This window comes from Marmota monax, unplaced genomic scaffold, assembly GCF_021218885.2.
Source record: "Marmota monax isolate L192 unplaced genomic scaffold, Marmota_monax_Labrador192_F-V1.1 WCK01_AAM20220418_F8-fsc00052, whole genome shotgun sequence".
Lineage (NCBI taxonomy): Eukaryota > Metazoa > Chordata > Mammalia > Rodentia > Sciuridae > Marmota > Marmota monax.
The window spans coordinates 11575505-11601893 of NW_026693473.1; the positions used below are offsets into that span (position 1 = coordinate 11575505).

The 26389-nt window shown below is 37.1% G+C and overlaps 1 protein-coding gene and 1 long non-coding RNA gene across 2 annotated transcripts; one reads left to right on the top strand and one right to left on the bottom strand.

Moving 5' to 3' along the window:
• Positions 1-474: 474 nt before the first annotated feature.
• On the top strand, positions 475-24889 carry LOC131424677 (uncharacterized). The gene is made up of 5 exons (XR_009228076.1): positions 475-536; positions 18601-18666; positions 19924-19997; positions 20337-20460; positions 24074-24889. It is a non-coding gene; the product is annotated as an uncharacterized LOC131424677 (long non-coding RNA).
• On the bottom strand, positions 12161-14755 carry LOC124101740 (zinc finger protein 709-like). The gene has a single exon (XM_046457850.2). It carries the CDS (start codon positions 14595-14597, stop codon positions 13083-13085), a length of 1515 nt encoding a protein of 504 aa, XP_046313806.1. The 5' UTR covers positions 14598-14755; the 3' UTR covers positions 12161-13082.
• Positions 24890-26389: the final 1500 nt, after the last annotated feature.

Consider the following 26389-nt stretch of genomic DNA (forward strand, 5'->3'; position numbering starts at 1 on the left):
GCTTTTAATGAATAATCCTGCTGTGTATATTCTCATCTGCTAAGGTTTGGATGTGGTTTGTCTCACAAAGGTCGTATGTTGGAAGCATGGTCCTCAGTATGGCAGTGTTGAGGTGGTGGAGACTTGAAGAGGTGCAGCCAGTGGAGATGGTTAGGTCACAAGAGACTTGGGGAATTTTCATGGGATCCTGATTAACTCCCAGTAGAGTGAGTTACAAAAGAGTAATCACGTCTTCTGAATCTCTCTGGCTTCCTGTCTTTCACATGATTTCTCTTTCTTGCATGACCTCCCACCATTGTAATGCCATCTGCCATGAAGCCTTCACCAGAGCCAATCTGATGCCAGCACTATGCCTGTAAACCTCCATAGTTTCCTTTTCTTTGGGATTGTTGTTTTGGTAGGTACTTTCCATTATGACCCTTACTTTCTGTTTTGTTTCTAAAATTGCCTTGTATTCATGTGGCTTGACAAACTGTTCATCGTTAAATATCTTTCATTCTCATCACCGAGACATGAGGAGTGTTTCTGTGAAGGAGGTATGTGAGGAATTCAGGGGCAAATTATGTTTCTCATTTCAAGGTGCTCCCTCTTGTCAGTTTAACAAAATATAGTATTATAAATATGTGATATATCATTTTGGACAAAATTGTTATGATTGTTAAATTTAAGGTATTTTCATTTTAGTAAAAAAAAGACAATCTTGGATTTGATCTACAATGTAAGAATATGTTTTTTCTGCATATACAGATTCTTCAGTGACTGCCACATATTATTAATTCAAAATTTAGGTGGTATGAAATTTAAGTGTAAATTTTTTCTCAGTTTTGGAATATAATCTTTACAAAAATCTATTCAACCTGTTTATCTGAGACTTTATTTGTGAATTTCTTGTTACATATAGATATCTCTATTCTATATTACATTCCTTGGTTGTGTTCTTCCTGAAATAATTATTTGCAAATTATTTATTTAAAACTTCTAGTACCCATGACACTGATATAGAAAATATTTTTTATTTTACAATTTCCTTTTTTAAATTATTTATTTTTAATTTATATATGACAATGAAATGCATTACAATTCTTATTACACACATAGAGCACAATTTTTCATATTTATGGTTGTATAGACCAGAGTTTCCTTTTACTAGAGACTTTGAGAGTACTTTATAAGCATTGCCTTGTGGAGAATATTATTAGAAAAAGTCTACCAACAGCAAATAAAATTCTTTTATATAACTTAATTGGGTAAATGAAAAATTGGGTAAAATCTTAGTAAGATTGAAAAACTAATCTAGTGATCTATCATTTATATTTATTCTGGACTCAAGCATTTGGAGAAATTATTTGAAAACATTGAATATTAACAAGAAGGGAAATTCACAGAGTAAGAGAAAACAAGTGACACCGATTTATTGCAATACCCTCTGCAGAGTCTGAGGTGCTTAGAGATTAGCTCCATGTACAGAGAATATTTCAACCTGAGTCTTTAACCTATTGTAAAATCCATTGCTTACAAGTGTTCACAGAGACAAACATTATTCTATTCTCATAGGTCCATCTATTATTGCTTGGACGCTTTCCTTAGGAAGTTCATGACAGCACAAGAGCACAGTCAGTCAGTGTTGGACAAGGTCCTCTAGGGGGCAGCAGAGTAGCAGTTGCTCTCTACTTTGTAGCTCCTGGATGAGTCTGAAGGAGTCCTGGGGTTGTGAGAAGAGCAGCCTTACAGGAAAATCAGAATACAAGAGTAGAAAAATGTCAAGACGTCAGGATCAAGAAAATATAAAAATGTAAACATGTATGTTCTGGGGGCAGAAGCATAAGCCCACTGGATGTGAGAACTAGATTTGTGCCAGTTAAGTAAATAAAGGAACAGTTACTTTTTCATCAAATGTTTCTTAAGTTCCTGATCTGGGACCCTTGAGAGGCATAATAAAGAGTGAATCTGCTCACTTTTGTATTAAGACTTACAAACAATGGATCCAACAAATATCCAGAAATATAGAGATTTTACAAGTCAATTAGGGAGAGGTGACACAGATCCTGTGGAAAAGGATCACTCATTAGCTCATTTAATACTTAATGTGGTAGGGAACAGGGAGAAAGACATTATTTTATTCTAGAATTAAGACTCCTGACTCCAAGTGCCTAAATGAGAGTTTCCTAGAACCTCTCTACACTTCCATTTGTACAGGACTACTACCTAGCACAGAACAGGCACTTGGTCAAGAGTTGTGAAATAAACAGATGAATGAGTCCCTCAGTCAATCAGTTGGATTATATGAAACCAAAGACATTTGTGAGGGTTTCTAGCTCTGTATTTTCTCCAGTCTGACTCCCACCTAAATTGAATCTGAGCCTGTTGATATATGTGTAAGAAAGTCATAGGGGCGTGCTAACTGACTAGCACTTTGTTCTCTAGAGCAATCAGTGTACTGAGTAGTTCAGTGCCTGTGGTGGGAGAAATCAATGCCATTTTTGAAATGGCAAGCAGACTCACCACAGCTGATGTTTTGAAGCCAGTTGCCTCAGGTCCTAAAAAGTCTCATTTGAGAGTCCTTAGAGGGGTAGCATGATTGGAGGAATCTGCTGGTATGTCCCAGATCCTTACACAGTTGGAAAATGAAAATTGGCCTTCTTAGCTTTGACAAGAAATGCTGAGTATGTAAGGAGGTGCTTTTCCATCTGCATTCCTGCCTCAGCTATGAACTGCTGAGTGTGCTTGCCCATTCTGGGCAAGAGACGTCAATAGTTAAGGAATTTATGTGCAATTGACCAAAAAGTATAGCAGAATGTGGTCCAAGGGACAGCTGGTTAGAGCTTGTGGTGTGGGGCTGTGGACTTCTGGTGGCACAGTTCTCAAATCTATCATCACTGATAACTGACACTTTTGTCATTTTGTCAATGCTTATATATCTTTACTGAAATCTGAGCTACCTCAGTGGCTGTTCCAACAATGCAAATACCATTTGCATTATAACTGTTTTCAAACAATTGATATGAGAGGTTTTTTTTTTTTTAATTCAAAATTCACTATCACTCTTTTATTGTTCTTAAAGCTGGGGGTTGAACCTGGTGGGCCTTGTGCATGCTAGGCAATGCACAAGGTATACCCCGGCTCTTGCCATCACTTTTGTTAATGGAAGTTAGGGAAAAGTTGTCAATCTTTAAATGTAACTCCAACTTTTAAAATATTTATATGGTTGTGAAAAAATAATGACCTTAAATTTTTTATCTACTTTTGTGAATGGTTTCTCATCAATGATGACAATCAAGGGTTGGAGAGTGGGGGAGAATGGGAAAGGGGGGACATTGGTCAATGGGTACAAAGTTACAGTTAGAAATAAGTTCTAGTGTTTTATTGTGCAGCACAGTAACTAAAGTTAATAATAGTGTATCATGTGTTTCAAATTAGACAAAAAAAGAGAATTTTAAATTTTCTCATCCAAAGAAATGATATTTGGGGGGGGGGTGCTACCATGGATTGAATTCAGGAACACTCAACCACGGAGCCACATCCAGAGCCCTATATTGTATCTTTTTTTTTTTTTTTAATTTTTTATTGTTGGCTGTTCAAAACATTACATAGTTCTTGATATATCATATTTCACAATTTGATTCAAGTGGGTTATGAGCTCCCATTTTTACCCCATATACAGATTGCAGAATCACATCAGTTACACATCCATTGATTTACATATTGCCATACTAGTGTCTGTTGTATTCTGCTGCCTTTCCTATCCTCTACTATCCCCCCTCCCCTCCCCTCCCCTCCCCTCTTCTCTCTCTGCTCCCTCTACTGACATTCATTTGTCCCCCTTATATTATTTTTCCCCTTCCCCTCACTTCCTCTTGTATGTACTTTTGTATAACTCTGAGGGTCTCCTTCCATTTCCATGCATTTTCCCTTCTCTCTCCCTTTCCCTCCCACCTCTCATCCCTGTTTAATGTTAATCTTCTTCTCATGCTCTTCGACCCTACTCTGTTTTTAGTTACTCTCCTTATATCAAAGAAGACATTTGGCATTTGTTTTTTAGGGATTGGCTAGCTTCACTTAGCATAATGTGCTCTAATGCCATCCATTTCCCTGTAAATTCTATGATTTTGTCATTTTTTAATGCAGAGTAATACTCCATTGTGTATAAATGCCACATTTTTTTTATCCATTAATCCATTGAAGGGCATCTAGGTTGGTTCCACAGTCTAGCTATTGTGAATTGTGCTGCTATGAACATCGATGTAGCAGTGTCCCTGTAGCATGCTCTTTTTAGGTCTTTAGGGAATAGACCGAGAAGGGGAATAGCTGGGTCAAATGGTGGCTCCATTCCCAGCTTTCCAAGAAATCTCCATACTGCTTTCCAAATTGGCTGCACCAATTTGCAGTCCCACCAGCAATGTACAAGTGTACCCTTTTCCCCACATCCTCGCCAGCACTTGTTGTTGTTTGACTTCATAATGGCTGCCAATCTAACTGGAGTGAGATGGTATCTTAGGGTGGTTTTGATTTGCATTTCTCTGACTGCTAGAGATGGTGAGCATTTTTTCATGTACTTGTTGATTGATTGTATGTCCTCCTCTGAGAAGTGTCTGTTCAGGTCCTTGGCCCATTTGTTGATTGGGTTGTTTCCTATATTGTATCTTATTTAGAGATAGGATCTCACTGAGTTGCTTGGGGCATTGCCATTGCTGAGGCTGGCTTTGAATTTCTGAGCCTCAGCCTCTTGAGCTGCTGGGATTACAGGCACGTGCCACCATGCTCGGCTCAAAGAAATTGTAAATATGTGAAGTGAGTTTATGCTAATTAGCCTGATTTGATTATGCTATACTAAAACCATGTATTAAAACACCACATTGTACCCCATACCATTATTATTAGTTAATTCAAAAATCGGGGATTGGGGTTGTGACTCAGCAGTAGAGTGCTTGCCTAGCACAAGTGAGGCCCTGGGTTCGATGCTCAGCACCACATAAAAATAAATAAATAAAATAAAGGCATTGTGTCTAACTACAACTAAAAAATTATTAAAAAATTGAAGAGCTTATTATTAAGTGTCTTATTGACTGTCACTTCCAGATTAAAACATGAATCAAAAATTTTATTCTTATTAAGAAAACTTCAACTTTCTAATAAAAAAATTTAAAGATTTTATTAGAAAATTTTCAAGTTTGTCTTTTCCTAATGTTATGTTAGTGTTCTTATAATTATATGTTTAAAAGAAAATCTAGAAAAAATTTTCACCAAACTATTTATATAAGCTCCAAAATCACCTCATTTTTTAAAATGTGACATACAAATACCATCACTTATTATAAGTAAAATATGTTCATGTCCTGCCCCCTTCCCAGGCTAAAAAAGGAGGAAACCACTTTTAAATATCTGAGTCCAGTTAGGACACTTGATTTTTTTTTTTTTAACCTCCTGTAGAACTGTAATTTTTTTCTTTTTCTTTTTTTAAGTTTTTTATTCTAATTTGTCATATATGACAGCAGAATGCATTACAGTTCATATTACATATATAGAACACAATTTTTCATCTCTCTGCTTGTGTACAAAGTATATTCACACCATTCATGTCTTCTTCATACATGTATTTAGAGTATGAGTTTGTTTTGAAATTTTTTATTTGTTCTTTTACTTATACATGACAGTAGAATGTATTTGACATATCATATGTACATGGAGTATAACTTCCCATTCTTGTGGTTGTACATGATGTGGAGCTACGCTGGTCCTGTATGCATACATGAACATAGGAAAGTTATGTCTGATTCATTCTATTGTTTTTCTCAGGGTAGTTTTAATTTGTATTTCTCTAATTGCTAGTGATTTTGAATATTTTTTCATATATTTGTTGACCATTTATATTTCTTCTTCTGTGAAGTGTCTGTTCAGTTCCTTTGACTATTGATTGATTGGTTTTTTTTAAAATTTTATTCTATTTTTGGTGATAAGTTTTTTGAGTTCTTTATATATCCTGGAGATTAATGCTGTATCTGAGGTGCCGGTGGCAAAAATTTTCTCCCATTCTGTAGGTTCATTCTTCATGTTCTTTATTGTTTCCTTTGCTATGAAGAAGATTTTTAGTTAATAAAATCCCGTTTATTGATTCTTGAGCTTTAGGAGTCTTGTTGAGAAATTCGATTCCTAAGCCAACATGATGGAGATTTGGGCCCACTTTTTCTTTTAGTAGGCAGAGGGTCTCTGATCTAATGCCTAGGTCCTTGATCCACCTTGAGTTATGTGAAGGGTGTGAGATAGGGGTCTAATTTCATTTTATTACATATGGATTTCCAGTTTTCCCAGCACCATTTGTTGAAGAGGCTATCTTTTCTACAATTTATGTTTATGATGCCTTTGTCTAGTATGAGTTAACTATTTTTGTGGGTTTGTCTTTGTGTCTTCTATTCTGTACCGTTGGTCTTCATGCCTGTTTTGATGTCAGTACAATGCCGTTTTATATGGCTCTGTAGTATAATATAAGGTTTGGTATTGTGATGCCTCCTGCTTTACTTTTTTTGCTGAGGATTGCTTTGCCTATTATGGGCCTCTTATTTTTCCAAATGAATTTCATGACTGCTTTTTCTATTCCTATGAAGAACATCATCAGAACCACAATAGGAATTGCATTGAATCTGTATAGTGCTTTTGGTATTATGGTCATTTTGACAATATTAATTCTGCCTATTCAAGAACATGGGTGATTTTTCCATCTTCTAAGGTCTACTTCAATTTCTTTCTTTAGTGCTCTGTAGTTTTCATTGTAGAGGTCTTTCACTTTTGTTAGATTGATTCCCAGGTATTTTATTTTCTTTAAGGCTCTTGTGAATGGGATAGTGTTTTAGTCAGCTTTTTCACTGCTGTGACTAAAGGATCTGACCAGAACAACTGTAAGGAGGAAAAGTTTATGTGGGTTTCAGAAGTCTTAGTCCATAGAAGGCCAGCTTCATTCCTCGGGGCTAGAAGTGAGGCTGAACATCATGGTGGGACAGTATGACTGAGGGAAGCAACTCACATCATAGTGATCAGGACTCAGAGAGAGAGACACCATTGCCAGATGCAAATATATACATCAAGCCACGCCCCAATTCCCATCTCCTTAAGCCACATGCTACCACTTCAGTTATCACTCAGAGGATTAAATCACTGATTGGGTTAAGACTCTTACAACCCACTAATTTCTCCTCTGAACCTTCTTACACTGTCTCACACGTGAACTTTTGGGGAACACTCACAGCTAAACCATAACAGATAGTTTTCCTAATTTCTCTTTCAGTTGATTGATCACTGATGTATAGGAACACAATTGCTTTATGGGTGTTAATATTATATTCTGCTACTTTGCTGAATTTGTTTATGAGTTCAAGAAGTCTTCTGGGGGAGTTTTTGGGTCTTCTAAATATAGAATCATGTCATCAGCAAATAATGATAGTTTTAATTCTTCTTTTCCTATTCATATCCCTTTAATTTCTTTTGTGTAATTGCTCTAGCTAGAGTTTCCAGGACTGTGTTGAATAAAAATGGTGAAAGAGGGCATCCCTGTCTTGTTCCAGTTTTTAGAGGGAATGCTTCCAATTTTTCTCCATTTGGAATGATGTTGGCCTGGGGCTTAGCATAAATAGCCTTTATGATGTTGAGGTATTCCGGTTATTCCTAGTTTTTCTAGTGTTTTGAACATAAAGTGGCATTGTATTTTGTCAAATGCTTTATCTGCATCTATTGAGATAATCATGTGATTCTTATCTTTAAGTCTATTATGTTGATTGATTTCCATATGTTGAACCAACTTTATATTTCTGGGATGAACCCCATTGATCAAACTGCACTATCTTTTAAATGTTTCGTATGCAAATTGACAGTATTTTATTAAGAATTCTTACATCAATGCTCATCAGGGATAATGCTCTGAAATTTTCTTTCTTGATTGTCTTTGTCTGGTTTTGGTATTAGGGTGATATTAGCTTCATAGAATGAACTTAGAAGGGTTCCCTCCTTTTCTATTTCATGGAATAATTTTTGTTAGTTCTTCTTGGAAGATCTGGTAGAACTCAGCTGAGAATCTGTCTGGTTCATGTAATTTTTTATACTTGGTTTAGATAGAAGATCAGAAATTTACTGTGTTTCAGCATTATGGATATTATTTATTATCTAAATTATATAAATTGCATGTGATAAGAACTAGTTGTTAATATTCATTTATTTATCTTGTGTACTGTGAATTGAACCCAGGAGTGCTCTGCCACTGATCTATATCCCCAGTCCTTTTTATTTTTTCATTCTGAAACTTTCTCACTAAGTTACCCAGGCTGGAAATCCTTCTGTCTCCACCTCTCAAGTCCCTGGAATTACAGGCATGCACCACCACACCTGGCTGAATAAAACCTTTTTGAATGTCTTATTCTCCTAATAGACTGAAATGACCTGATATTAATTTGTTTTATCATCCATTGAGAACTCAACATTGGATTTCCTTTTCATATTAGCAGCCAGGACAGTAATTTAGTTTTAGACTATATTAATAATTATAGCTAAGACATTAGAAATATTGAATTTTGACATTAAAGTATAATAAATTATGCAGATAAACAGGTAGGAGCTATCATTCATTCATTGCAAAGAAGTTGATGTTGCAGAAAAAAACTTTTTTCTTTTCTTTCTTTCTTTTTTTTTTTTTTTTTAGTGCAAAGGTTCAAACCCAGAGCCTTTCACATGCTAGGCAAATGCTCTACCACTGAGCTACATCCCATTTCCTCATTCTGGCTTGTTATAATTCATGATAGGAATACACCCCACTCGCTTTTCCCCTGTGTAAGTAAGATGGCCAATTTAGGATTTATACAAACTAAGCTGCTAATTTTCACCCATGAAGGCTGAGATGTTATGAAATGTTGAAATCTGACCTAAATGTCATAACTTACCACAGAAAGATAAGATCAAGACCTGGATAGTAAGGATATTGAAAGTCTTGCATCTTACTACATCTAGGAAGGGTTTTCATATGATTTTCATAAATATAAGCCAAACTGCATGTCAGAGACATGCTAAAGGTGTCACATGGTTTCTTCTACAACATCCCTTGGTAGAGAGCTGTAACAATATTTTCTAAAATACCTGTGAGCCTGACTCATCTTCCCTCAGTTTTCCTGGGAGCCACTGGATCCTGTGTCTGTCCACTTCCACCTTGTGCAAGATACATCTGTCCTCTTCTCTTCTTATTTAAATAGTTTTCAATATTTACGGAGGGGTAGAAATTGGTGAGGAAGCTTGTAGAAATACATTACTATTCATTTATTTTAGATAAGTACATCAGTTTCCTTTTATTATTCTAATTTGTAATAAACTGCATTTTTATTTTCTCATTCACATGTGTCTAACTAGTTGCCACTGTTCAATTATATTCTCTCTCTCTTTCTTGATACCAGGTATTAAACCCAGGGGTGCTTAACCACCGAGCCACATCTATAACCCTTTTTATTTATTCATTTTATATTGAGACAGTGTCTTAATAAATTGCTTAGGGCCTTGCTAAGTTGCTGAGGCTGGCTTTGAACTTGCAATCCTCCTGCTTCAGCCTCCCGAGTTGCTGGGATTATAGGTGTGCACCACCACATTTGGCTAGATTATATTCTGTACATACAATGTTTATTTGTATGTCACTTATATGGAGCAATCAATTAGTCTCATATATTCTGACTAAAATAATATGTATGTGTTCCATTCAGCTCTATTTTGGCTAATAAAATGTAATTTCAAAAGAAATTTAGGTAGGGCAGTAATCACAGATCTGGAAATCAGGAAAGCCTTGGATTCCCAGTTCTCATCTTGGTTCTAGTTTGTTGTGATTTTTTGGCAGATTTTTTTTTTTGGGGGGGGGGTTTCCTGTGTGATTTAATGCATTAGAAATCATATAAAATAAGAAAAATACAGCTTAAATTTGATAAACAAATCTAATCAAGAAAAAAGCAAGAACACAAAAAATATAAATGGAAAGAGAGCTATATAAATAATCCTTCAGTTGCTAAAAATATATTAATATTACAATTGTATGTGAACATATGTGGTCTATATTACACAAGGCTCCATTGGCTAAGAAAGTGTATTCAGTCCAAGTCCACATTGTCAATTGTATTTTTTAGTTCTTTGGCTTTAGTTTTTGTTTGGAGCATCTATCCAGTGGTCACAGAAAAGTTACCCAGTATTATTGAATTGTGGTCTATTTGATTCTTGAAATTGAGAAGGGTTTGACTGATGTGTGTAGATGCTCCATTGTTTGGGGCATAAATATTTATGACTGTTATCTTATTGATGGGTAATTCCCTTAAGCAGTATGGAATATCCTTGTCCCTTCTGATTAACTTTTTAAAATTTTTTAGTAGGGGGCTGGGGATATGGCTCAAGCGGTAGCGAGCTCGCCCAGCATGTGTGCGGCCCGGGTTCGACCCTCAGCACCACATACAAACAAAGAAGTTGTGTCCACCGAAAACTAAAAAATATTTTTAAAAATTCTCTAAAAAAAAAATTTTAGTAGTAGATGAACACAATACCTTTATGTGGTGCTGAGGATCAAACCCAATGCCCCACGCATGTGGGGCAAGCATTCTACCACTGAGCCACAACTCTAGCACCTATTTCTAGTTTTTAACTTGCATTAGTTTCTCATTTGACTATTCTCTTAGTGTAGTTCCTACAAAAACAAGCTGGTTTTCACTTTTCTCATTTCGTCTTTATGGTATATTTTGGTAAGAATGTTCTGTAGTGCAGGCTTTCTAGTTTCAAATTCCTTTTCTTTTGTTTATCATGGAAAGTTTTTATTTCATCTTCAAATCTGAAGCTTAATTTTGCTGGATTTGGGTTCTTGGTTGGCACCCATTTTCTTTGAGTTTGGTATGTTATTCCAGGAACTCCTAGCTTTGAGGATCTGGGTTGAGAAATCACCTGAGATCTGAATTGGTTTCCTCCTATAAGTAATCTGATAGTTTTCTCTTTCAGCTTTAAAATTCTATCCTTATTCTGTATGTTAGGCATTTCCATTATAGTGTGCCTTGGTATGGGTCTGTTTTAATTTTGTGCATTTGGGATCCTTTATGCCTCTTGTATTTGATTTTCCATTTCATTCTTTAGGTTTGGGAAATTTTCTATTATTTCATTGAAAAGATTGTGCATTCCTTTGATTTGTATCTCCACATCTTCATCTATCCTGATGAGAAAAATTTTTAAGTTTAGTCTTCTCATGTTAACCCATAGTTCTTGAAAGTTCTGTTTATATTTTAACATCTTCTCACTATGGTTGACTTTATTTTTAAGGTTATATATTTTGTCTTCATTGCCTGAGGTTTTGTCTTCCAAGTGATCTCATCTATTGGTGATGCTTTCCATTGAATGTTTAATTTGGTTTATTGATTCTTTCATTTCAAAGAGTTCTCCCCCGCCCAATCTTCTCTGCCTCTCTCTATTGAAGTGACCTTTTACTTTCTGTATTTCCTCTGAAATTCACTCCTTTTCTAACATTTCTTCCACTGTGGTGTCAATGGATTCTGTTATTGAAGTATCTTGGTTTGCTTGAGGTGATGATTTTTCATGTTGTTTGTATGTCTACCCATCTAACAATATGGATCTGAGGCAGCAGAGTTTCTATCTTGTGGACTTACAGTGTCTCTGAAGGTTTAACATACCTCAAGGGGTAGACAAATAATTAACAACAACCAATACAAACAATATATAGCATTAAACCAAATATTTCTACTATGATGTCTACAAAGTTAATTATCATAATAAACAGAAATGATATGATCAGTTATTGCCTACAATAATAACAAGCAGCTTGCAAAAGGGTTTATACTTTCAAATGGTGGACAGAGAAAACAGAAGTGATAGCTTGTGAGATTATGAGGGAGGAGAGAAGTAAAATATTAAAGGAAGTGTGAAAGAGAATAGAGATTGGCTGCTAGCAGAAGAGAATCAAGGGAAACAGGTAGAAGAAAAAAATATGTAAAGTAAAAAACTTTAAAAATTAAAAATAAATACAAAACAATACTAACATATACTAATCAAGCATCCTGTTTAACAAAAAACCTAATCCGTGAAAAAAAAAAAAAAGAAAAAAAACTGGCTTCAAAAATACTAGAAGAAAAGAAAAATTTTAAACTGTATAAATGTCCATGTACCATCAAGGTAATAATTAAACAGAGAAAAAGAATTTAAAAAAAAATTTTAAAACCTTGATGAAAATTTAAAAAATTCTTTCCATTGGAGTTCAAAATATTCTCAGCAGTTGTAGGTGGGGTTGTATGGAGTATGATGCTCCACCCTCTGTATTGCCTGAACAAAGGGCTGGGGATGTAGCTGCTCAGTAGTACAGTGCCCTTGGATGCAACTCCCATTACTCCCCCACAACAAGAATGAGCCACTGATAAACACAATATCTTTATTATAACTTGTAGTATTTCCTTCAGATTGCGTATTTTCTGGAGTATTTTACACAAATTACTTTGCATCAAGTTCTTCATATTACTCATAAGATTGCACTACATGACAATTTTTCATTAATTGAAACTGTGTTTCAACTAATAACTTTCTTGGGTTTTATTTTTTTTCTTCACAATGACAAGGTTTGATTCAGTGTGCATCCACATGTGTGAGCCAAATGGAGACTTTTATACATAGGGTTTCTCTCCACTGTGAATTTTTTCATGTTTTCAGGGACCTGGGATCACCAAATGCTTTACCACACTGCTTGAGTTCGTACAGATTCGCTGCACTGTGCATTTTTTTATGGGTTCTCAGGGCAGTGGAACAACGGAATGCTTTCCCACACTGCTCACAAACGTAGGGTCTCTCTCCAGTGTATAATCTTTCATGTATTTGAAGGGAACTGGGAAACAAGATTTTCTCACACTGCTTACACACATAGGATTTGCCCCTATGAGCTTATTCATGTGCTATAAAATGATTCAAAATAAGGAAGGTTTCCCACATTGCTCATATACATAAGGTTTCTCTCCATTGTGCGTTCTTACGTGGTATTTAAATGAAGAGGGATAAATGAAGGCTCTGCTGCAATGCTGTCAAAATATGGTTTCTCTTCAGTATGCATTTTTTTTTCTTTTATGTCTTCTAAAGGCACTGTCAGAACTGAAGGCTTTTCCACAGTGCATACATCTATAGGGTTTCTCTCCTGTGTGAGTTCTTTTATGTCTCCGAAAGGAATCAGAACAAGCAAAGGCTCTCCCACACTGCTCACATACATGTGGTTTTTCTCCAGTGTGAACTTTGTTATGTCTCCGAAAGGAACTAGAACAAGCAAAGGCTCTCCCACACTGCTCACATACATGTGGCTTTTCTCCAGTGTGCACTTTGTTATGTCTTCGGAGGGAAGCGGAATTATGGAAGGCTTTACCACACTGCTTGCATTCATAGGGTTTCTCTCCACTGTGAATGTTCTCATGTTCTTTCAGGTAACTGGCACTATAGAACGTTTTACCACACTGCTTGCATTCATAGGGTTTCTTTTCTCTCTCTCCATTGTGCGTCTTTACATGGTACTTAAAAGAAATGGAATAAACAAAGCCTTTACCACAATGCGGACATACATAGAGTTTCTCTCCAGTATGCACTCTCTTATGTTTTCGAAAGGCACTGTCAGAATGGAAGGCTTTCACACAGTGCAGACATTTATAGGGTTTCTCTTCTTCGTGAATTCTTTCATGTTTTCGAAAGGTACCAGAACAAGCAAAGGCTTTCCCACATTGCTTACATACATATGGCTTCTCTCCCCTGTGAATTCTTTCATGGTATCGAAGGGAACTCTGATCACAGAAGGCTTTACTGCATTGCTTACAAACAAAGGGTTTCTCTCCAGTGTGAATTCTTTCATGTGTGTAAAGGGAACTAGAACGAGGAAATCTTTTGCCACAACTCTTACACACAAATGGTTTCTCTCCGGTGTGAATTCTTTCATGCTCTACAAGGATACTAGAACGGGCGAAGGTTTTCCCACATTGCTTACATTTATAGGGCTTCTCGCCAGTGTGAGTCCTTTTATGATTTCCAACAGGACTGGAACACCTAAAGGCTTCATCACATTTTTTGTCACAGTGTCTCTCTCCACTGTGAGTCCTTTCCTGAGTCTGCAAACACTGAGAATAGCTGAAGGATTTCCCATACTCCTTCTGATTATATGGCCTCTCTCCATATTCCTGATGCTCACATGGTTCGTGTTCAGTGGGACCTCTCAGGGGCACCATTAGGGATGAATGACCAATGGTCACTTCTCCACACACAGGACTTTCACATGGTGTTACTCCTGGAGGAGTTTTTTCCTTCAAAATATGCTCTGGAGTCCAGTTAAGGTTTTCTGCACACTGACTATCTCCTTTGCATTCACAGAGTCTCTCAACCACTTGACTTCTTAGGTTTTTCCTGGGGCTTTTGAACTCATCTTCAACATTTAGTTCTTTCCATTTTTCTCCTATAAAGGCCAGGTTCCCAGAGGTTTCCTGCATCACATCTCTGTAGAGCTGCTTTTGGGAAGGATCCAGCAGTGCCCACTCCTCCTGGGTGAAATTCATGGCCACATCCTCAAAGGTCACGGGCTCCATCTCCTTACTCGTGCTGTGTCCAGGTGTCTTCCCTGTGGCTTCCGTCGGAAGTGGAGGTCAAGGAGCAATGGGAGGTGAACCACCAGGGGCTCAGCAATGAGCAGGGATCCCGCAGGTGGCAGTGCCAGACAGCACCACGTTTTTGCACTGCTTCTGAGCTTTAGCAGCCTCACACTCTTTTTGGCAGATTTTTAAAAAAATATTTTACTATTGCTTTCCTTATCTGTGAAATTAAGGAATTTGGGTGAGATTTCTTTAAAATTTCTGTCATTCCATTATACTTATGAAATTCTACAGTACTACAAAAATAAAATACTATAATCCTGAAAATATCTGATTTAACCTGAATTAAAATGAAAATCAAAACTAAAGACTACAAGTTTGTGTTTTTCTAAACAGAAACTTACAAGCTAAAAAATTGTTGACACCAATACTTTTAAGAATGAAAAATAGAGTAATTACTAGTTCTATTTAAATGAACAAAAGGAAAATTTTATAAATGTCTATGTATTATCATTTACATTTAAATAAATCTGTACTTACCTGCACTTAATCATTTAAAAATGCAGTCTATATCTCCATTAGTTTACTAGAAGGAAGAGATAAACTTTCCTATGTTATTAATTTCTTATTTTAATAATTGCAAGAAGATTTGGCTTGCATTTGGCTTATATTTATTTTTAAGGTTATATTTCTTATAATTAAGTGTATTTGATGAAATATTTGTTGTAGAAAATGAAAGTTATAAACTGTTTACCATGGGAAGTTTTGCATGCTCATAAACTAGATAATTAACCTATTCTGACCCACCTTTTTGTTTAAATTAACTCAACTGGCATCAACACAGTGCTGAAATTTTACAGCTAAAATGAGAACACATCTGAAGTGCCTTGTAAATAAGCAATTTTGCAAGTAAAAGAAATGTTTTAAACAGATTAGCTTTAAAACACAAGTCAGAAATACCATATGTTTACAAATGATACTGAGCTGTCAGTCATCTCCACCTATTATTGAAAATTAAGTAACCTTTATCTTGCTTTTGATAAAAAGTCGGACATTGTTTAATGTACGTCCTCTAATGAATAAATTTATTCATTCTTAAAAGAATTTATTGCATTTCCACAAAAGTAAAACAAATTCCAAATCTAGTTTATGATAATTCAAAATTGCTGATAAATATTCATGAAATGAAACTCCTTTTCTCGTCATGCTACTCCCACAGCAATATTGTTGTGCCCCTTGGTATAAGAAAGATAGCTTTTGTCTCTTCATCTCCTCTTCACAGCATCCCAATTGTTAGATGGGGCTAGTTGAACCCACACAACTAAACAGGGTTGGGTAGTCCTGGAGAGTGAGGGTGTTCTCCTGCTGTCATGGGCTGCTACTTTATCTCTTACTGGGAACAGGAAAGAAGTTATTAAGACAAGAGAAAGCTTAGGTTAACTATGGAGTACATTGTTAGTAATTCTTTAGCATAAAAATAAGTCTTTGCCACTACATTTGAAACTGAAGATGTTGAGAATGAATTTGTCTAAAATAAGTTCTATTTTCGATTATAGTCAATCATAAAATTAAAGATTTATTGCCATGAAAGCAGTGCTTCCAGTATGTTGAATTAATTTTTTTTTTCAGAAAATGTTAAATCAGTGACAGTCTCTACCATATTGATGTGTAAAATATGAGTCAAGATGGGCTTGGAGTTGAACTTCTAACCAGGCCACTAATTTTCTCATTGTAGCACTATCCCAAGCTCGCTGTTATCTTTCAGTGACCCCAACACCCCAGAACATAATAATTTCCCCTTTGGTTGTAAATACCAAATTTGTATGCATGGAACCCAGAGCTTTACTGATGGAGTGGACACTAGGGATGGCCTGCTGAGGACCCCTTTCCTCATCAGCTTGCTTATCAAGAGAATCATTAGTGCTCCTTGACCCTAACCGTTGACTCCAATTATTTGGTTCAGGAGTGGGAACACTTAAACCAGGTCAGAGTCACTTTTCTCTGAGATATTTGATCTTTGGACTAAGAAAAAGTGCCATTATTGTCTGTAGACTACAAGGTTAACATGAAAACACCATTGGTTTGGCAGCTATATTTTATATCATATGGAGAAAACCAGACTATAGTAAAAGAAGAAAGAAGTCATTCCTAGAGAGAAGCAAAGAAGATAAGTGGCAGGTATCCTGAAGACTCTCAAGTTCCTGATTCTAGCTGTTCCTGAAGTCTGCTACGGTTTTGCTATGGAAATATTCTATATTTCCAGATTCTTCTGATATCTTGCTGTTTAACTTAGGTCAGCTGAGATTTTGTTACTTATATCAAAGAGAATCTAACCAACAGGTCTTCATTTTATTACCTGGTGTCTGGTAATCAACAGTGTCTAATGGAACTTGGTTGATACACTATATTGCTAGAAACTGATAGTGTATAATACACATTAGCTCAACAGAATGAGTTTGAAGTTATGAAAACTTGTCTCTCAGTAATTTCCTATGCATCAATAAAGTCATAATTTTTAATGTTAACTTGGAATAGAGGATATGCATATTTCAGTATAAGAGGATAGGGATTGTGAGTCTGTTTAATGTATGTCCTCTAATGAAAAGGAGGACAATTTTCTTTTCTGATTCTGCATATCACTTTAGGGTGAGTAGAATTAAAAGAAATTACATTGGAGGTAGAAATTGTATTTGAGATAATCTAGTTCATTCTTCTCATTTTTTCCCAGAAAGATCAACTGAGGTAAGAATGGAGAATTGATTTATAGTAATTAGCAATATTACTCTGGTTTCTTGACTTCTAGATCAGGTGCTCTGTAGAATTTCTCTGTGGATGGAAGAATACTAAGTTGCTGTGTGACCATTCCCCTAGAGTCTTGATTCCTCCTCTATAAACTGAGTGTGGATCATATGAGATGATAACTAAATTCATTCTGGTTCTAATATTCTCTGATTCAATAATTTTATGGTACATAAAATAATTATACAATTTATATGATGTTAGAGGCTTTGGTTTTATTTGAAAATCTGGATTGAAATTCTGCTTTTAAAAAGAAAAAGAAATGACAGAAATTAAGGCAAAAATGTAATTTATATATTTTTTTGGCAATTTACAAGGTGAATCATTATAGCTTTTTATAATCATCTTGCCACTTACATCTGGCTTACAAACAGATTTTGGTGTTTACTATTTTTCATTTAATCTAAGTGCAATGCTTTTCAATTAAAAATACATCAGATGGGACTCAGAAGATAATTCAGTACAGAACACTTAGAGCTTCAGCCTTGAGGATAAAAATGTGTTATATTTTAAAAGGTTTAGCATTAATGATACTTTTGAATTAGTCATATCTTAAAATAAGTTAGAGGGAGATTATTAACAATAATGCATTTCTAAGTAATGTTGAAATTTATAGGACATTTCAAGAAAGACAATTTCCAACACCCTTGCTTTATTGGGATGGTTTGGGTTGAATCTATATTATTATTATTATTATTATTATTATTATTTGTGTGTCCTTGGGCAACTACCCTACCTTTCTAAGCCTCAACTTCCTTTTCTGTAAAATGGATATGCTATTTATATATAATTGAAAGGATTGTTGTGTATATGTGTGTGAAGAACCTATCATGGTGTTTGTTGTCTGGAAAGTGTTTAGTGGCTGTTCCTATTACTCCTGTCCTTGAAATATGACTTTAGACCTATTGATAACTTTGGAAAAAGGGAACATCTTCAAGCAAGATTTATTCCAGGTTTGAGTTGGCATCTCCATAACCAAATGATCATTGGAAGTCAAACATGTGTCTTTATTAATGAATGGGAAGGTTTTTTTGTTTTTATCAAAACACATATTTTAGGTCATTGAAAGTAATAGTCACTATAGAGTTTGTTAGTTTTGTTGCTTTCACATATCAATAAAAGTATGTGGATGTGGATGTGTATGCGTAATTCTAAATTTTTCTATGTACCAAATAACTGTATTATTATTTCCATTGTTTAGGCAAAGAAACTTGTTTAGAAGTTGATATTTACACAACTCAGTGTTGGAATTGTCATCTGAAATCAGGTATTTCTTACTGATTCTGGCCCATCATTCTATTTAGTGAATATTTGTTAGGACTTTTTCAAGAATAAAGCACCATCATGGATACCAGGGAGTCTTACTGTAGAGCAGGCCTTTTATGTTTGCTCACCCAGTACTTTTCCCTCCCACTGTCCTGTGCAGGAGCTCCCCACAGTTGTCTGAGTGCTCAGCCACCCACCAAGCTCTAACTGTGAAGTGACAGAGAGAGCTTTCATGTTGACCTCACTCCAATCAGCAAAACCGCCCAAGGGAACAGCTCGATACCAGAATGAGAGACTTAGAAATCCTTAATAGACTCTGCGTCATAGTCCATGGAGAATGCTAAGTGTGTTTACTTTAGGAAGACTGGATGCTTGATGCTTTCAAGCCAGTTTGACTCCTTCCTAAGAATTTGGATTTATAGAAGAGATGCATGTGGATTTATGAACATATGCATATTTAGCACTTGGGAAATAATGGCAGTCACATTCTGCTACTGAGGTAAGGAGAAGGATTTTCTGAAATAAGACAGAAGAGCCAGGTAGATATTTAGAAGCCAGTCAAGACATAAATAGATTCAAAGTTTAGGTGGTGATCTAGTTCTTGAACCTGCCTTCTTGCATGGGGTTTCATGATGCATTCTAGCATGCTTACAGTTAAACCTCCCTTTTTGGTTAAATTAGTTAGAATTATATTTTGGTGCATCCAAAAAGGATGTATAACTAATACCAAAAAACCCCCAAGATTAAAAACATGAAGTCTCTGCTTCTGTGAGTAAAGAACCAATATTGATATTTCCCAAATGACCAATATAGGATACAGAGGAAATTGTTGAAATGCAGATTTCAGGGCACTGCTTCCTATAGGTTCTGGTTCAGGATATTTCAAATTTGCCTTGGATCCAGGTACAGTGGCACATGCAGTGAGACTCTGTGTCAAAATAAAAAAATAAAAGGACTGGTGATATAACTTAGTGGTGGAGTGCCACTGGGTTCAACACACACACACACACACACACAGAGAATTTGGTCTGGAAGTCTGTATTTTAATAAATGTTTCATGTGAGTCTGAGGCACGACAAGAATTGGAAACTGGCAGAAATACTTTTGTAAATGTTTTAAGAGCATGGAAATGTGACTTAAAGATGGTTCAAGCCATTCAATTATGATACATCAGCTATACTGCAGTTTAAACACTGATTTGATGATAAAATTAACATTTCTTTCTGCTTATGGAGTTATTTTTCCTTTGATGTGTCAGGAAGAGAAGAGAGGAAGCAATGTCACCGAACTTGGGAATCAGAGATTTGGTGGACAAATCAGGAAGAGCAGAAGGTCAGAGTGGAAGATTGCGCCCAGGAAAGGAGTAGTGAGTTGTGGGTGGGCAAAGGAGACAGAGCGTTACGCTGCTCAAACCACCAGGGTGTCAGGCATCCCTGACCAGAAGTGAGGGAAAAGGCAAAAGAACAAAAGCCCTTTTGATGGAAGAAGCCTTTGCGTGTCTTTGTCCCTGACCTTGACCTGCCTGCTGGGAAGGTAGCTCAGACTGTACAGCATGATATTCACCTGATCTCCATCTCTTGATCTCATGGGATATTGCCAGGTCTTGGGAAGAATGACTTCCTACCCCAAACTGACCCTGCTGTAATTGACATTTACCTTGGCATCTTTCAGAAGTGCAGACCATCAGCAATGCATAGAGCAGCTCTAATCACAGTCGAGCTGCAAGGACACTCATGAGAAGCTTTTCCATCTTAGAAACACAAACAGCTCCATCGATCTTGCTAACACCCTAGAGGTAAGTGTGAGAGCAGTTGTCTTGGGGGTGGAGTGGGGAGAAGGGATGGCATAATGATTCTTGAGTTGTTTCCTGGCTTTGCCAAAAAGCATTACTGGAAAATGGAAGTGGGTGTGGTTAAATTCTCAATACCTTAGAATGTCATTGCAGGAAGAAAATGTAGAGATTATTTCATCCATAATTCTATTTTTACAATTGAGAGACAACTTGAGAGAAAGAAACTGACATGTCCAAGGTTCATATGTGTAGTTGGCGGGAGAGACATGTCTAGAATTTAGGTCTCCCAATAACTTAGTGTTCAATAATTGGTATCTAACTATTAAGCTGTGCACCAAAATTGCCATGAGTAAGACTGCGACTGTGATAAAGCATGAGAATACAGCTCGTCTAAGACACAGAACTGTAACAATGATGATATGAGTCAGCTTGAGCTGCCATAGCATAATAGCATAGACTTGGTGGCTTGAACAACAATAATTTGTTTCTCACAGTTCTGGAGGTTGGGAGTTCCAAGATCAGGGTGTTTACTTATTAGATTCCTGATTTTCTGGTTTGTAGATAGCCACCTTCTTACTATGTCCTTATATGATGGTGGTGGTGGGGAACACACTAATGTCTCTTCTCATAAGGTTGCTCATTTCATTGAATCAGGACCTCACCCTGTTACCTCATTTAACCTATGTTACCACCTCCTAGGTCCTATGAATGAGTCTAATAACACTGGGGGTTGGAGTCCATAGCAATGAGCAGCTTCAAACTAGTCTGCATCAGGCTCATCCTTGGTCATACTGATGATTTAGATGGAGGTAGGAACTTGCATTTACAGCCATCAATATAGACCCTGCTTTTGAAAGGAAGAGGAAGCAAAAGCAATTATTAATAATGATACACCTACATGTTGTGTGGTGTTTTCTTATGAAGACAGGAAAAGTCCATAGAAAAATCAATTCCGTACAAGTCAAATAACATCAATGACAGTCTTAGGCAGATAAATGAAGTCCCCAGGGTCAGTTGACTGAACTGAGTAGTTGTGCAATCTCTTGTCTACAATTCTAAAACCCAGAAAACTCTGAAATCTGATTGTTTGTCTATAAATGTGTAGCAAACTTGCTGGGAGGCAAAATCTGACCTGTCCTGATGTGAAGCTGTTCATAGATCTTACTTAAGGAGAATATATTTATATGTTTGCTTCAGAAATACTAAAACATTTTATTATAGGTTCCTGTCCTAGACCCTGTGGTGCCTATTAAGAAAGCTACTGAATTATCTTTCTGAAATCCAAATAAGTATGAATTCTTGAAACACATATGGCACCAAAGGCTTTAGAAATGGAGATTCAAATTTGAATGGAGATTCAAGTTTGTGCTAATGTGGATATTCCGTTTTCAGGACTGGAATGACTTGTGGTTTGGGAAGGAGGAAAGGCAAGGTTAAGCAGAAGCAATTATTTGTTCAAATTTCCTTGGTAGTGAGCTGATGCTGAGCCATCAGATTGAGTGTGTTGACTGAGTTGGGCAGAACTGCCACTTTTACTTCTGCCCAGTGCCTTACTACTGCAAGCAGGGAATTCCTCAAATGAAATTTTCAGGTCCATATTGAAGTGTTCTGAGGAAGAGCCATGGTGTTTGAAACAGCAATAGGAGTCAGTCATTTCAGGAATTTGGTGATGCTGTCTCAGCCTGCGGTTGACCTGGAGGGGAACCTGACTTTCTGCCATTCCCTTCTTGTTCCTCTCTTCTTGATGGAAATTGGCCAAATCTCTTGATCTATAGGCTTCCCCCTTTTTTTCCATTTAAGTGTAGATGTTGTGAATAGCTTTCCTTACCATATTCCGGATCAATACATAAAATATCATTTAGAAAGGACTCTCAGTCCCACATAGGCATTGTTTGGAAGGTTTCTTGATGGTGCAGCCTTTGGTTCTTGTAGGATGAGTTCTAGGCTGGGCGTCAGGAATCTTGGCTTTAGTTCCAGCCTTGATATTAATTTCCAGTGTGACCCTGAACATGCAGCTTTCCCTCTCTAGACCTGTTTCCTTATTTAGAAAATAAGGGATTTGAAACTGGTGATCTCTGAGACCTATTCTAGTAATAATACTAAACCTATAAATAACAAGATGATAATGAATTCCTCTAGGACCCCCGTCTGTTTAGCAGCTTATGGTTTACAGTCAACATTCACATTGATCAAGTCATTGAATTAGCTTGTTGGTATATGATGGACAAAAAAAAAAATATTATTCTCTCCTAAAAGTTCAGTGAGAAGGAAACAAGGCTACCATATAAGCTAGAGTCAAACAAATGGCAAAACCAGGTTGTCTGGCTCCCTGACACCCCAGCCTGATTCTTTACAGTCTGCTTTGCTACTTCATTAGTTTCAGAGAGATTCTGTGCTCAATAGTGTTCACAGAAAAAGCATGCTTGGAAACTACTTCAAGTATTAAAAACATTTTTTTGTTGTTGTTACTGGGGATTAAACCCACTGAGCTACATCACCACTCTTTTATTTTTTTGTTTTGAGATAGGATCTCACTAAGTTGCTTAGGGCTTCACTAATTTGCTGAGGCTGGCCTTGAACATATTACAATCCTCCCACCTCAGCCTCTTGAATCACCAGGATTATAGATGTGTGCCACCATGTCTGGCTCATGTCCAAAATTTTTTAAGCCTAGTGTTGGCCTAGGTTGAATAGCATTTTCTTTTCTTTTTTTTTATTGGTTGCTCAAAACATTACAATGATCTTAACATAGCATTTTCTACATTTTGACCATACTCTATTTGAGGAGAAATAGCCAAATAATACTTTAGCTTTTGTTAATCAAGATACTGGTTTTTCTTATTATCTGAGAAGATATTGGAAAATATTGGCAAAACAGTTTTAGAAATCAATAAGAGAGAAGGCCAAGAAGAGGAGAGTCATTTCTCTTTCTAGGCCTCAGTTTCCCCATCTGCAAGTGTACCTGGCATTCGGGGCTCTCTGTCATCTGGCTCTGACCATCTATAGCACTACTTCTCTGCAAACTCCAAAAACTCTTTCTCTTGCCCATGAGGCATCCTAACTCCACTCTTGTTTTCCTAATTCCCTCTTTCTTTGATATTTTATCTCCACTATTCCAATTTTCCCTGTTTTTTTTTTTTTTTGTTGTTGTTTGTTTGTTTTGTTTTTGGTACCAGGGGTTGAACTCAGGGGCACTCAACCACTGAGCCACATCCCCAGCCCTATTTTGTATTTTATTTACAGACAGGGTCTCACTGAGTTATTTAGTGCCCTGTGGTTTCTGAGGCTGGTTTTGAACTCTCCATCCTCCTGTCTCAGCCTCCTGAGCTGCTGGGATTATAGACATGTGCCACCGCACCCAGCCAATTCTCCCTGTTTTTTTGGTTTTGTTTTTTAATATTTTTTTGTAGTGGTAGTTGGACACAATACCTTTTTTTTTTTAAATTCATTTTTATGCGGTGCTGAGGATCGAACGCAGTGCCCCTTATGTGCCAGGTGAGTACTCTACAACTGAGCCCCAGCCCCAGCCCTAATTCTCCCTGTTTTAGAGAGAGAGAGAGAGAGAGAGAGAGAGAGAGAGAGAGAGAGAGAGAAATTTTTAATATTTATTTTTTAGTTTTCGGCAGACACAACATCTTTGTTTGTATGTGGTGCTGAGGATCGAACCCGGGCCGCACGCATGCCAGGTGAGTGCGCTACCGCTTGAGCCACATCCCCAGCCCAATTCTCCCTGTTTTTAAGGCTGTACAGATGCCTCAGAGCTTTCCCTGAGCTCCCAACTGGAAGCCGGCATTCTTTCCCCACCTCAGTTACTTATTTGGCTTGAGGATGATGCTTTGCAGTTTCTACCTGGTGACATACCCTGTGCTCTTATCCAGGACACAGCTCTGGATCCTGCCTCCTTCCTGGGACTGGGTACCTAGTGAATTGAGAGCTTCACAGGTATACAAACAAAGAATTAACCATATCTGAAGTCCCTTCTAACACCAACTCTGTGGTTTATTATATTAATATAATGCTTATTCTGAAGCATGTTTAACAAGAATCTACTTGGAAGATTGTAAACAAAGTTATAATTGAGACTTGTCTAATCAAAAACCAAACAGTCTTGGTGGATTTCTTGTTCCTTTAAAAAGTGACTCCTTCAAAGGTAGGTGCCATGTTATGGCGGTGTGGAGGGGGGACTTCCTGGAGACCTTTTCTGGGGAGAGTTAACTTTGAGATTCTGTTCTGCTTCTTACTGACTGTGTAACTTTAGGCAAATCATGAAATGTTTCTGAGCCCAGGTTTTTCAGCCAAAAGATAATGATATGCGTTTTACACAGTAATGTTGGGAGGAATGAATGTGATAATGGACTTGAAAGTGTTTTGCAAAGTGAAAAGAATGCCATCCATAATAGAAGTTATTATTATCATTATCATTATCAATATCAATTATTATTTTAGGAGTAATTTCCATGGGATATAAATTCATTCTCTAAAGCTCCTTTGGGCTTCAAAGTGTACAGACTGTATTTACAAGTTTATATCAGATCTAATAGGAGATTGAATAACAGCCAATCAATGCTGAAAGTCTTGGGTCCCTATTTACAGAGTGCCTTTCCTCCAAGATCAAGAGCTGCTCAAAGCTGGATCCATCATTCTTTGATTTCCATTTGGTCTTTCATCCAACTAACATTTACTGTGTGCCTACCATGTGTCAGGCAGAATTTCAGACAAGTGGGTGGATTATTAATATTGTTAATGTTAGGTTTATATTATGGAAAATGAGGGGCTTTTCAAAGCCACATGAACAGACAAAACTGGGCAAAGGGCTCCAGTTCTGAGCTGAGGGTAGGTAGTGGCCTGCGTTGTGCTAAGAATAATTTCTTAGCTCATGAGCCAAAGCTAGATACCCCGGTTTTGAGTCATATGTATTCACGCACAGCAAACTGGGTCTTTGCCTTTATGTGCCCCTAATGAGAAGTGATGTCAGTGGCTGAAAGGCACATCATGTGACTCAAGTTGCAGAGGTTAGATTTCTGACCTTCTCTGGTTGGCTTAGTTGCAGACAGTTTGGAAAGTTTAAATGTTGATATTGATTGCTAGAGATTTGTCTGTCCTGAGCTGACACCTGCAGAGCCCTGCACCTGGGTACAGACACGTCCATAGTGCTGCAATTTCACTTTCATCCTCCAGAGACAACAGACTTCCAAGTAGAGGGTTTTTAAGATGCTGGGATAAAAGCTAGGCTTTTATGTGTGGTGACTCAGAGAGCAGGGATTCAGCAGGGGTATGCTGAGCCAGCCAGCCCTGTGTGTCATGAGGGAGATCTAGGCATGCTGTCCACTTCAGGCTTGTAGCCTCTCAAACACACATCCTACCAAAGGGCTCTGAGTGGGCTTCCACAGCTTTGGAACAACCCCAGCAGTGTTAGTAGAACAGGAAAGTAACATAGGTAATAGGTATAGCTTTTTGTTGTGGCATTGTTAATAGCTGATTTGCCACATTTGCCAAGGAATTTTGGACCTGGAGAAAGAGATGATAGGGCCAACCCCTTTTAAAAGCTCACTTTAGGGTGATGAAGAACATACAGAAATAGTTAAAAGGGACCACTCGTTGAACAAATAGTTCATGACAGCATTTGTTCACCCAAATCATACTCTTTGAAGAGTAAAAAGCATTTGGTGGGACCAGGAAACATTTTTTGTTTTATTTCCAGGATATGGTATTTGGGATAGTTTTGTAATTTTTGAAAAATCAAAACAAAGAAACACAAGGGATGGGAAGTGGTATGTTCCAGAGGTAAGCAATGTCCTACAGGCAGGGAAGTAGAAGCTGTTCTTGGGCCTTCAGAATGTTCTCCCAAGGATGGACAGGAGAGTGAGAACTATGAGGCCCCTGGACAGCCAGCTCAGCACCTGGGTAACTGGGTGGGTGGCACTGGAAGACT